At 43.9% G+C, this 14,282-nt stretch overlaps 1 protein-coding gene across 1 annotated transcript in view; it reads left to right on the top strand.

Moving 5' to 3' along the window:
• Positions 1 to 13,267, top strand: part of TSHZ3 (teashirt zinc finger homeobox 3) — a 114,888-nt gene extending 101,621 nt beyond the window's left edge. The window contains exon 2 of the mRNA XM_053400284.1: positions 9,558 to 13,267. Coding sequence (XP_053256259.1) covers positions 9,558 to 12,760 — 3,203 coding nt within the window. The 3' untranslated portion in view covers positions 12,761 to 13,267. The remainder of the gene's footprint in view (positions 1 to 9,557) is intronic.
• The last annotated feature ends 1,015 nt before the right edge of the window (positions 13,268 to 14,282 follow it).

Raw genomic sequence — 14,282 nt, 5'->3', positions numbered from 1 at the left:
AGAAGACAGATTTGGTGACACATTTATCTACTCTTCCTCCTGCTTACTGAAAAACTTGCACCAAGAGGAATTTTGGGTAGCCCGAGCAGAGTGCATCTAATGGGTGGGTCTCCGAAGCATACTCTTGGGTGTGTGGGTGAAGAACCACCTGTCACCGATCTTTTATTAAAAAAACAAAAACCCCAGAAATATTCCTATTCCAAGAAATGCTTCTTCTGTATGTGGAAATGGTACTCGCTGAAAAGCTTGGTGTTCTTTAGGTTTATCAAAAATATTTACAGTGCTACCTTGGGTTACATACGCTTCAGGTTACAGCCGCTTCAGGTTACAGACTCCGCTAACCCAGAAATAGTACCTCGGGTTAAGAACTTTGCTTCAGAATGAGAACAGAAATCGTGCTCTGGCAGTGTGGCAGCAGCAGGAGGCCCCATTAGCTGAAGTGGTGCTTCAGGTTAAGAACAGTTTCAGGTTAAGTACGGACCTCTGGAACGAATTAAGTACTTAACCTGCGGTACCACTGTATTAGGTGGGACAAATCAGTGCTCTAGAGGGGGAGTGAATCCACTGGAACATAAGAACAACCTTCTGGAGCAGGCCAATGGTCCATCTAGTCTGGCATTCTGTGCTCACAGTGGCCAACCAGATGTCCCAAGGGGAACCTGAACACCAGGGCACTCTCCCCTCCTGTGGTTTCCAGCAACTGGTATTGGAATCCCTAGTACTTTGACCCCCAAGAAGCATGTGATTATTTATTAATTCTTGCCTTCCCCTGGCACACAAAAATACTAGCAATTCCTTCCTACCTTATCATTTGTGAAGGATCTTGATAATCTGTTTTCAGCTTAGTAGGCTAGATAGATTTGGTGTTTACAGTAAGCCTGCAACTTATGCACATTTAACTTGTGTGCATTCAGCTTTGCATGTGTGGCAGAATTTTAAAAATAAAAAGGGGGGCAAGGTTCCAGAAAAATGACTTTGGCAATCCCACCCACCATTGAACCCAATGTGTTTTGACTATACCCGATTTTGGCTTTAGGCGCGATCCTCAGAACCTAGCACCCACGTAGGTTGCGGACTTACTGTATATCATTCTGACTCAATCATTTACCGTATTTTTCGCCCCATAGGGTGCACCGGCCCATAGGGCGCACCTAGTTTTTTGGGGGGAAATAAAGAAAAAAAATTCAGAGTTCTCTGGGAAGAGATATTGATAGGGGCCTCTTAACAACTCTCAGCACCTTAAATAGTCCGCAGGTCCCAGGATTCCTTGAAGGAAGCTGTGACTCTTTAAAGTGTTATGTTACTGTTTAAAATGGTTAGTGCAGATGGAACCTTTGGTAACAATTTTCATGACATTTCTATGCAGCTTCCTCATTTTGCCTAATGGTAGGACTGGTCTTGATAGTGTAGGATAAGGGAGGAATGGAAGAAGGCTGAATATTTCTTTCTCAGTAATTTTTTATTTCCCCCGGTTCCTGCTTTCCTCTCAGCTTAGAAGAAGTTTAGAAGCTATAGTCTGATATCCCTATAGAGCACAGCTAACATATAAAAATGAAGTTTTGTGCAGTGGTAGTTTTTAATGTGCCATATTTTCCAGAGACAGAGGCCTCCTGAAAACCTAGCCAAATATTCTTCTTAAAATGAAAAAGGTATGATTCATAGCCTTATTCTTCCCACTCTAATCAGTTAGCATATACAGCCCAGAGCACAGACTCTCTACTGGGCCAGATCTTGGAGCGAGTGCAAATTGATGGCACTGTGCAGAATCCTCAATTTGATTCCAAATCTAAGCAGTGTGTGTCCAAGGTTTCAGTCACTAAATCAATAAGGAATCGCTTGTTTGGGCTTTGCAAAAATCCACATAGTCTGGAAACTTTTCCAGGCGACTGCGCGCATGACACATGTACACATTTCAATGAAGTTGAGGGAAGGATTCCAATATTTTGGCTTTGTTCTGCAAATGTGAAATAGTAATAAATAGGGTCATGATTGTGTTCATATCATGGTAGAATTTACACGGCATTTCAATTGCTGCTTTATTGGCCCCAAAGGGTAGAAGATAGAAAGCAACTATGATGATAGCAACCTTTGTCAGAATTCCCAAACTTGCATGTTAACCTATCTACAACCCCTCAAAAGCCAGGTTTTATAAACATGGAATCCCAAAAGATGTGCACTCAACCTTCTTTTTTAGGGGAAGAGGTAATTATTCTTACATATCCACCATTAACAACCTTTTTACTGCCTCTTTTGACCCTACTTCTAAAACCAGAAGAACAATCTTGGGCCCAGAAGGATTCCAGAACAGGTAGTTCATTACTGTTAGTATGTGTACCAGCTGAACTCACCAGAGAGTGAGAGACCTGGGCTAACGCTCTTATACAAATGTTGTCATACAAATTCATGTAGTGTGCCTCGGTTTCTCTGCTGTGTTTCTCTGCTTCTCTCTTTCACACACAGAAAGAAATCTGAGCATATTGTACTAACTTGAATAGTGGTGTGTTCAGAGAAAGAAGTCCTTTAACCAACAGGACCAACCTGAGGAGATACGCTGCCTGAAGTGAAAGGCAAAGATAGCTTCCCTTTTCCAATTTCATTTAAGGAAGCTGGATGAACTGACAGCTGCGGACAGAGTTCTCCACGGTATCCAAAGGCAACAACCTAGCTTAGGGGCAATAGGGCAAAATGTGATAGTTGCAGGACTTAGAAAGTTACTTTTGCCCATGAAGGTGGCAATCTGTGGCCCTGTGATAACAGTGAAATATACAGGACAGTACATAGAGTTGTGTAAGAATCAGACTAAATCGTGATTGACTACAGCAGAAAGTGGGGTTGGCATGGCAGCAGGATAGTGGTATCGTTCTACATTCCACCAACCCTTGCTGTCAGAATGGTCTTCTGTCAGGGTTAGGAAACACCTCAACCTCTTTCAGGGTTAGGAAGCACCTCAACCACCTGAGCCAGATGCCCAGCATCTCACTGGGTGACCAGGGTGAGAGATTCCAGCCATGCAGGGGCCCTAACCTGAGTTTAGGGCATGCCATGGCCAATCTATCCCCTTGCCACAGGGGGGCTTCGTTCACTATTTTGATCCTGCCTCATGACATCTCCACCAATATGCAGAAGTCTAACCATTATCTAGCAAGAGTAAGCCTGAAATCATTGAGGGAATGGTAGGGGGGAAACCAGTCAAGAGGGCAGTTAAGGTTGGGAGAAAAATTCATTTCTGACCCTGTCAACCAGCAACCCAAGTAGTTAGGTGAAATACTAATATTGAGGGAGGGTGGGATGGGAAGCTCACTAGGGGCAACATGGCCCTAAGCACATGTGAGTGAAGCCTTTGAAGGCCTTACCCTTTCTCCTTCTCACGAGATCCTACAGAACAACGCCACCCTGCAAGACCTCATGAGAGGGCAAGGGAGATGCCACCCCCAGTGGGTAACCCACACACAGTGGTGCCTGGAACCAGGCTGAACAGTTATGGAGAATCCCAGGAACTGCTGCTTGTTAAGGCTGCTAAGAATTGTAGCTTGGGGTGTGTGTGTCTATGAGCACCCTTAAACTACAGATCCCAGGATCCCCCATGACTGTTAACAGTTGTATAAAAGTGCTTTAAATGAATGGTTTGGATGTGACCTAGATTATGCAAAAATAAAATAAGACTATAGGTGTACATTCCACATCACAAACAACCCCCGTGCCCTGTCAAATCTGCACTCAAATAGAATTGTGTTTTCAAAGAGGTCAGAAACTACAACCGATCATTTGCAGTTACAAATCAAGCACCCTAAAATGAACAGTTGAATCAACTTGTGTCACTTCATACCACACACTTTTCATTTGAGGCGGCTTACACATTCAGCTCCAAGTTTTCCAGTGATTAGCCATCAAGCGATGTGTTACTGAGCGATATGTGTGAGAGACAACAAGAACAGGCTCTAAACTTTCTCAGCCTGGGTGGCTTCAGGCATAAGAATTTGGACTCCTTCTCTTGAATACATCAAAACAAAGATGGAAGGGATTGAAAGGGAAATTAGATGCATAACATAAATTTGCAGAGTTCTGTGTTTGGGGGGATGGTAACTGCTATAATAGAAGAAAACACGTTTTCTGTTATCACTCCCATTGTATCCTCATCTGTGTAATTGTCTTATTTGAACGCATAGCATTAACACATTTGACTTGCAGTACCAATCAGAAATCATGGGATCTGGCTTGTTAAATACGCCCAAGGCATGGCTGCAACTCAGAGGCTCTGCTTGCAAAAGTTCCTAGATTCAGTCCCCTACCTCTCCAGGTAGGGTTAGTGTAAAATCCTGGTGAGCCACTGCTAGTCATTGTAGACCAGTTAGTTTCAGCCTTGGGACCCCAGAGATTGTTGGATTACAATTTCCAGCATCCTTGACAATTGGCTGCGCTGGCTAGGGATGATGGTGTTTTTAGTCCAAGCGACAACTGAAGATCTGAAACTGAAGAACTCAAATGTATACAATGCTGCTCCCACCTTTGACAGGATGTGGAGGCACATTTGTCACATCCCAACTACTTATGCTATAATCTGTGTGATCTCTGTGCTTCAGGTAGTCATCTTCTTTTCAGGGGATGGAGCATAGATGCAGTGAGGGCATTGGGGTTAAGGGTTTGTGCCAAAGTGAGCTTTGAGGAGGAAGAGTTGGTGCAGCCTCACAATTATGCCGTAGCTTCCATTAGAAAGGAAAAGAGAGACATTTAGATGCTGAATGTGGTGCAGCTGGAAGAAGAGGTAATATGAGTTCTAGGTCTGAAGGTGGCAGGGAACGAGGCCACAGAGGGCTCCAAAGGGAGGGTGAGAAATTTGTGGCAGTTCTGGGAGCAGGCAGGAAGGCAATTTTAATGATGGGCATGCCCTGGGCTATGAGAGGAGTGATTTTTGTCATCAGAGTGAAAGGTCTGGAGAGAGGTGAGAATTAAGATGGGGCAGTGGAAGAGAGAAGAAGATAGGAGATACAGAGCATGAACCTATTCTATTCTATTCTATTCTATTCTATTCTATTCTATTCTATTCTGTATTGCCAAGAGGACAGGGAAGAGGAAGGGCCTTATTTTTGCAATGTTGGAAAAGGAGAAGCAACTTGACCTGGAGATGAGGATGGAGGAGAATTTTCAGTTCCTGGACTAGTATACAGATTGCAATCTAACGCTCCAACACTTCTCTGAATTTCACAGTGCCATTATCGATTGAAAATGTACTGGAATATGTAAAACTATAGGGTATCTTAGGCTAAAATATATTTAGAAATGCATACATTGAGATATAATACACATTAAAATATTTTGTGATGAAATATGCATTTAAACACATATCCAAATATGGATTTGCATATGGATTCATGAGAAGAGCTGCTCAAGTTCACCCAACTCTCCATGATGCAGACTCTTGGAAATGAATACTGGCCCTCACTCAGCCTGGAGCCCTCCAGATGTTGTTGGACTACAGCTCCCTTCAATTCTGACAGGTGGCTTTGCTGGATGAGTCTAATAGCAGTTGTGGTGCTGTTTTTGCGCCATTATTACTTAAAGTGTTTGTACCCTGCTCTTCAGCCAAAATGGCTCCCAGAGTGGTTTATGTACAATCAGGTAAAACAAGCAGGCAAGCTTACAATTTATGTAAAAATGACACACAAGGGAAAGGAGACAAGGAGGGAAGGGGGGGAAAGCAAACTCAAGTACCAGTTCTTAAATAGCAGCTTTTATAATGACCAACTGGCATAGAAACATTTTAGGGTAGGAGTTACCTGATGGAGCTGGTCTTTTGGCAGACCTGTTGGAACAAGGCCTTCTTCTCATCTTTCCTGACGAAGCAGCCTGATGGAAAAACATGAATTGAGTTTGAGGGTGCTGCCCCAATCATAGTAGTGTGGTCTGTCAATGATCTTTCAAATTGCAATTAGTGCAAACTGTGATTTGAAAGGTGGCTTCAGACTGACTTTTTAGCCCCCAACAAAGCATGGTTTGAGAACTGACTCAGACCTGAACATGAAAATAAACTGTTTTTGTGCCTGAATCCTGCCATAAATATCAAGAAGGTCATTTGGAGAGGTGGGATTGTATAGAAGGATAGCATGTTGTTGTTATTATTGTTGCCCACCCTGAGACCATAGAGTGAAGGGTGGGTAATTAACAATAACAACAACAATGATACTAGTCAATATAATGTTGGCAGGTTTAGGGAGTGTGAAGGATGGAAGCCATATTGTAAGGGGACAAAGGAGTGCTTGGTGGAGAGACTTTTGAAACAACGAGAAGGAGGAATGTGTTGCATGCCACTCCCTGCCAACTCCACACACACACACACACACACACACCGACCTCCATGTGTTGGGTAGAAGTTCCCAAGGAGGAGACCACACATGTTTAGCTGAATACAGAACTTCTGCTCAATGTGTGGGATGAGCAGGGGGAGATGGGGACAGCAACATCAAGTGTGGGACTAGGTGCTTGTAGACCATTTCTGTATAACCTTCGAATGTGTGATACCTAATTCTTGAAGAAGGCTATGAAGGATTCTTAGAGTGGTGGGGTTCAGGGCAGTGAAGCAGTTAATGTGACTTACTCACATTTCTGCTGGCTTCAGAAAGACTTCATACAAAAGAACCAGGAGTTAGCAGCGGTTGTAAAGCATGAATCAAATCAACCCATTCAAAATTAATGTTCCCAATGTTTCTGGTGAACAGAGTAATAAGCATTGCTATCAATCCATCAGTCTTTGGGGTAAGTCTGCCTGCAATCCACCCACCCAACCAAGCACACACACACATACATACACAGTATTCAATACACTTCTGATACTCTTGCAAATTCCAACATGGGGATCCCATGTAGATTCCTAATTACAGAATCCGTTGATTCTACTACCTGTACATATGTAGAGTAGCACGTCTCATTTGCTATGATTTGAGTCTGAAAATAGTTGAAGATATCTGAATGCATATCTTTTCCCTGGTTGCGTTGTCTGGTTGTGAAGAACAGCAGGGCAGGGAGGCAGGCCTAGTGGAAATGTCAGCTGGCTAAATTAATGAGGAACAGATCTATCAAGAGGCTGAGTAGCAACTGTTTTGGATAGGCAACAACAGTGGAGAGGTGTTACCTTCAAACCCTTCTCTAGGGATTTCCAGAAGTACCTCTTTGATCACTTTGGAACAAGATGCTGAACTAGTTGGACAGCTGGTCTGTTCCACTGGGGATCTCTTATGGCAGCCTTGGCCAACCCAATGCCCTTCCGAGGTGTGGGACTACAACTCCCAACAGTCCCAGCCAGCACACCCATGCTGGTGGGATTTCAGGACATAAGGACATAAGAAGAGCCTCCTGGATCAGGCCAGTGGCTCATTTAGCACTGCTTCCTGTCCTCACAGTGTCCAACCAGATGCCCACAAATGGAAGCCCAAGCACAGCAGCACTTTTCCCACAACTGGGATTTAGAGGCATTCTGCTTCCAACAGCAGAGGTAGAACATTGCAGTCATGGCTAGTGGCCATCGATAGCCATCTCCTCCATGAATTTTTCTAATCCTCTTTTAAAGCCATCCAAATTGGTGGCCACCACTGGGCAAGTTCCATAGTTTCAACTCTGCGCTGTGCGAGAAAGCACCATATTTTTCGCTCTATAAGACGCGCCAGACCACAAGACACACCTAGTTTTTGGAGGAGGAAAACAAGAAAAAAAATATTCTGAATCTCAGAAGCCAGAACAGCAAGAGGGATAGCTGCGCAGTGAAAGCAGCAATCCCTCTTGCTGTTCTGGCTTCTGGGATAGCTGCACAGCCTGCATTCGCTCCATAAGACGCACACACATTTCCTCTTACTTTTTAGGAGGGAAAAAGTGAGTCTAATACAGCAAAAAATACGGTACTTTCTTTTGCCTGTCCTGAATCTCCCAGCATTCAGCTTCTTTAGATGATCCCAAGTTCTCGTAGTATGAGAGAAGGAAATTTAATGATTTTAAATAGCCACCTGAGTCACCAAAAACCTTAGTGCAACCTCAGACCACCATTTCTCATCCTTGAAAGAAAACACAGTGCAGTGCAGGATCTCTGTTGGCTTCCCCTGTAGCTTATGGCGAGTAAATATTGACAAAGTAGTCTAAAGAGCAAACACTTTGACATTTGTAATGTCCACTGGAAGATCTTGTATATATTTATTCTGGAAGAATAAGGGCAGCATACAAATTTTCCCAATCTCGCTTCTGCTGTCATTCTCCTTGTTCTTGCTTCATGTCAAGAAGTCTTTGCAATAGTAATTGGACATTTGTAGCACAAGTAATAGAGATGTTGGATCTCTGTTAGGGTAATATTTCCACATTGATTCACCTGATGTCCCCTCCTAGCTTTTCCCTATCCAAAATTAATTCCTATTTAAGAAGAAAAAAGAAACTCAGGACTTCAAGTCTTCCAGGAAGCCCTTATTACTGATTGTTGACTACTCTTGTACTTCCTATTACTTACCTAGTAAGTACCTAATACTTACTATAATTAACAATCATAATCATAATTTATTACTTGTCCTTCACCCTAAGGTCCCAAGGCATTGAAACACAATATGAAAAACGGTTTAAACCAAAAAAGCAACAAACATAACCTAAAAAGAAAGAAAACAAAGAATAAAAAATGTGAACCATAAATTTTCCTTGCATTTTTTGTTTTGCTAACAAATCAACAACATTATTTATTTATTTATTTGGAGGGGGGATAAAAACAGCTTACAATAATAAAAATGCAATCACAAAAATAAGGTGTGGCAATTTGTACAAAATTTAGAAATTAAGAAACTGGGAGCATGAAGGGCTCTAATGGTTCATGGCTTACGTTCTGGAAAAAGTATCAGGAAATTCAGAACTCCAAAACCCAGAGCAAAATGAGGATGTAAAAAGGTTTGAACGTGTCGCTGCTTCTGGGCTCAAAACGCCTTCTGCGGCTAAGCCCTCACTCTCAATGTAATCCCTGCCTTTCTAAGCAGCCCCAACATGCAAATATGAGCTTTTAATTTTCTTGTAATTGAGGCACTTTTGTTGTTGTTGTTTGTGAGATTTTTCCCTTTATTGATGTTTTTATGTTTTATTAAAGATTGGTTCTCAAAAATGTAATGAGTAAAAAAAAATCTGGCTTAATTTAAATTGTGAATCTGTCTGTTAAGAAATACATTAGGGGTAGGAGAAGCATAAGACATATTAATTGACAGACAGGAACTGCTGTCTCTGAGGTTGATACAAGTAATTTATTACTTTAGAAATGAATGCCACCTCCAGAATGTGCTTCATTAATTTCAAATTTAGTTTTAATTTCAAGCTGTTGCCCCTTGAGAAGAATAAGGTGGCAAATTATGTTCGAAGAGCAGATTTCTCTCTCCCCCCCCCCCGTCCTCTTGCTTGGAAGAAACACTAAATTTTAACTGTTTAATTTTAATAAATAAATGTGGTTCTTTGAGTGAAATATGCCAGCTGCTGATATATAACATGAGACCAGCAATTGCTAACGCCAATTTTCTCTCTCTGCTTTTCCTTCCTCTTTTTTACCCTGCTAGCTTACGTTTCGGATGAACTGAAGGCAGCAGCAATGGCAGAAGATGACCTAGAACCCGACGACAACGTGATCGATGGAGAACCTTCTGCCAAATATGCCTGTCCGGAGAAGGACTTCACTAAGAACTGCCAGAGCTACCAGAACTCTCCAGCTGCCGAGTTTTCCAGCCATGAGATGGACAGCGAGTCGCACATCAGCGAAACCAGTGATCGCATGGCCGACTTTGAAAGCAGCTCCATCAAGAATGAGGAGGAGAGCAAAGAGGTCTCCATCCAGCTGGAGGAGTCTGTTGTCTCGGACAGCTTGGAGCAGATGAAAGCAGTCTACAATAACTTCCTCTCCAACTCCTACTGGTCCAACCTGAACTTGAATCTCCACCAGCCAACCTCTGAGAAGAACAATGGGAGTAGTAGCAGCAGCAGCAGTAGCAGCAGCAGCTGTGGGAGCGGCAGCTTTGACTGGCATCAGACGGCCATGGCAAAGACACTGCAGCAGGTCTCGCAGAACAGGATCCTTCCTGAGCCTAGCCTTTTTAGCACAGTCCAGTTGTATAGACAAAGCAGCAAACTTTATGGCTCCATATTTACTGGGGCCAGTAAATTCCGCTGTAAAGACTGCAGCGCTGCCTATGACACATTAGTGGAATTAACGGTGCACATGAATGAAACGGGACATTACCGGGATGACAACCACGAAACAGATAACAATAACCCTAAAAGGTGGTCCAAGCCTCGTAAGCGCTCTTTGCTCGAAATGGAAGGGAAAGAAGATGCTCAGAAAGTCTTAAAGTGTATGTACTGTGGCCATTCATTTGAGTCGCTTCAAGACTTGAGTGTGCACATGATCAAAACAAAACATTACCAAAAAGTGCCTCTGAAGGAACCCGTAACCCCTGTAGCAGCAAAAATAATCCCAGCCCCAAGAAAGAAAACATCATTGGAGCTAGAACTTCCAAGTTCTCCAGACTCCACTGGTGGGACACCAAAAGCAACAATTTCTGATGCCAGTGATGCACTTCAAAAGAATTCCAATCCTTACATCACACCGAATAATCGCTATGGACACCAGAACGGTGCCAGCTATGCTTGGCATTTTGAAGCAAGGAAATCTCAAATTCTTAAGTGCATGGAATGTGGGAGTTCCCATGATACTTTGCAGGAGCTCACTGCCCACATGATGGTGACAGGACATTTCATTAAGGTCACCAACTCTGCCATGAAGAAAGGGAAGCCTATCATAGAGGCCCCCGTCACGCCAACGATCACGGCTTTGCTTGATGAGAAAGTACAGTCCGTGCCCCTGGCAGCCACCACCTTCACGTCTCCTTCCAACACGCCCTCTAGCATCTCCCCAAAATTAAACATGGAGGTAAAGAAAGAAGTTGATAAGGACAGAATCATTGCTGATGAGAAGATGAAAGACAAGGAAAAATCAAGTGAGGATGAGGAAAAGTATGACATCTCCTCAAAATATCATTATTTGACTGAAAATGATTTGGAAGAGAGTCCCAAAGGGGGACTGGATATCTTGAAATCTTTAGAAAACACGGTCACGTCAGCTATTAACAAAGCCCAGAATGGCACACCCAGTTGGGGTGGCTATCCCAGTATTCATGCTGCCTACCAGCTGCCCAACATGATGAAGTTGTCCCTCGGTTCGTCGGGGAAAAGTACTCCTTTGAAGCCGATGTTTGGAAATGCTGAAATAGTATCGCCAACGAAAAGCCAACCTTTGGTGTCCCCGCCCAGCAGTCAGACATCCCCTGTGCCAAAAACCAACTTCCATGCCATGGAAGAGCTGGTCAAGAAAGTAACCGAGAAAGTGGCCAAAGTTGAAGAGAAAATGAAGGAGCCTGAAGCAGGGAAGCTGTCTCCGATGAAGAGAGCAACACCTTCGCCATGTAGCAGCGAAGTCAGCGAGTCCCTCAAGATGGACACTTCCAATGACATTGGGTTCAAAAGCCAACAGAATAGCCCTGTTTCACAGAGGGAGAGCTGCAAAGACAGCCCAACAGGAGAACCAGTTGAAAATGGTAAGGAGCTGGTCAAGAACATCACAAGTTCCTTGAGCAGCAGCACAGCTATTATCACCGACCACCCTCCAGAGCAGCCATTTGTAAACCCATTAAGTGCATTGCAGTCTGTCATGAATATTCATCTTGGGAAGGCAGCTAAGCCTTCCTTGCCTGCCCTTGACCCAATGAGCATGCTTTTTAAAATGAGCAACAGCCTAGCGGAAAAGGCAGCTGTGGCCACCCCACCTCTGCAGTCCAAGAAGCCAGACCACTTAGACCGTTATTTTTATCACGTCAACAATGACCAGCCCATAGATTTGACGAAAGGGAAGAGTGACAAAAGCTGCTCTTTGGGTTCAGCGCTTTTGTCATCCACATCGGTGTCTTCAGCATCCTCTTCATCTACAGTGACAACGGCAAAGACATCTGCGGTTGTGTCATTCATGTCAAACTCGCCGCTACGCGAGAATGCCTTGTCAGATATCTCTGATATGCTGAAGAACCTGACAGAAAGTCACACATCAAAATCCTCCACGCCTTCCAGCATCTCTGAGAAATCTGACATTGACGGGACTACAATAGAGGAACCGGAAGAGGCGACCCCGGCTCAGAAGAGGAAGGGGCGCCAGTCCAACTGGAACCCTCAGCATTTGCTCATTCTTCAGGCACAGTTTGCAGCCAGCTTGCGGCAGACATCGGAGGGGAAATACATCATGTCGGACTTGAGCCCTCAGGAGAGGATGCACATTTCCAGGTTTACGGGGCTCTCAATGACCACTATTAGCCACTGGCTGGCCAATGTGAAATACCAGCTCCGAAGGACAGGGGGGACAAAGTTCCTTAAAAATTTGGACACTGGGCACCCGGTGTTCTTTTGCAACGACTGTGCTTCCCAAATCAGAACTCCTTCGACGTACATCAGTCACCTTGAATCGCATCTAGGTTTTAGGCTACGAGACTTGTCCAAACTGTCCAGTGAACAGATTAACAATCAGATAGCACAAACAAAGCCACCCTCTGAAAAACTGTTGGCACCTTCGCCGGAGGAAGAAATAGGGACCTCCTACCAGTGTAAACTTTGCAACAGGACTTTTGCAAGCAAGCATGCCGTTAAGCTCCATCTCAGTAAAACACACGGGAAGTCTCCAGAGGACCATCTTCTCTATGTGTGTGAATTGGAAAAGCAGTAGCATTTGCTTTTGACACACACCCAAACCACAATGACAATTGTACTTGGCTTTGAGGAAAACTGTCCAAAACAAACAAACAAAAAACCCGCCTTAAAGCTCCCCTTTTAGTTTCTTTTCTTGGCACATAATTTTTACTTTAACTCTGGGGTGTCACTCTTGGCCTGAACGACTTCTCTCTTTCGTTGTATAACTGTACAGTGTTTAATAGAGGTGCATAATCAGCTGTTGTTACTGGTAAAATATGAAGGTTAAAACGCAGTGGTAAGTGTTTGGAACTTTGTGTAAATTGGGGTTTAGTTGCTGTGCATCCCTCCGATGCCTTGAGCTGCATGCATTAACAAGACAGTTTAATTAAGCATTTATTAACTAATTCTAGTGCACTTTTTCCATGGTGATTCAAGTGTGCTGGTCGTTCTCACCCTGTAAATTTTTAGCCCTCTGAGTACTTTGAAGCACTTTTGCATTAATTTGGTTTTTTTAAAATAAGAATAATTATTATTATATTAATGAAGTATGTATATGTTTTCCTTTTTTACAACAACAACAACCCCCTTACAGCTGAGGAGACATTCAAGCAAATCTAAGAATGGGCTTGAACAAGACGTGCCACAGTCCATTAGTTGGTTGTGCATCTGGCTGGTTAATGTTTGAAGGAGAGGATTCACCTGGAGAATGCAGACCAGCTTCTCCTGTGTGAGTTTCCCTTTGGCTGTTGCATGGAATTGCTACCAGCTTTATGCGCAAGTTGCTTGAGCAGCTAGGTGGTGGCACTTCCTGTGATGTCCAAAATCACTTCTGTTTCAGGGATCCGATACCTTGTTTCAGCACTTCCAATATCCATAGTCCAGATTGTTCAGCCTGTCTTCGCCCAGGCTGGCCTTTCTTCCCTTAGTTCTTATGGCTGGTGTGGACCAGCAGTCCTCCCAGCTTGGCTTTGCTTGAACTTTCCACAGGCAGCAACTGATGGAGTGGCGCTGCTACGCTGCTCACCTCGCCTCCACCCAACTGAGTTGCTACGGCATATCGGGATGGAGTGGAGAAGGGGCAAACCGGTGGCAAGGTCAGTGTGGTGCAAACAGGCTGCAAGAGCCCTGGATTCGCTCTGCCACGTTTACACTGCACTGATCTGACCACCGCCACTAAGGCCCTCCTCTTCTCTGTCCCAGTGTGGTGCTGAGACTCAGTCGGGCAGAAGTCAGAGCAGCAGTGGAGCCCTACCACACCACCTGCTGTTATCCACAAAGAGAGCTACTTTTCTTTCTCTGGGACGTGTCTTGTGAATCTGGTTGTAGGCTACCTTGCCAAATGGGGACCATAGGATGTTCCTTCTGGATATGCCTTTTGTTGGAATTATCTATCGCACCCCCACAACCGCAGGGGTGGCACCCATCGTGAACTTTCAGGCTATATTATTTTCACATTGAAACGTCGATGTATATATATATATTGTACAGATTTCAGAATCCTCATATGGAAAATGTGATTGTGGACAATGCCATTTCTTCTTCTTCAACGTTTTTAT

This window comes from Podarcis raffonei, chromosome 8 (assembly GCF_027172205.1).
Source record: "Podarcis raffonei isolate rPodRaf1 chromosome 8, rPodRaf1.pri, whole genome shotgun sequence".
Taxonomy (NCBI): Eukaryota; Metazoa; Chordata; class Lepidosauria; order Squamata; family Lacertidae; genus Podarcis; species Podarcis raffonei.
This window is presented reverse-complemented; position numbering and strand designations above follow the sequence as displayed.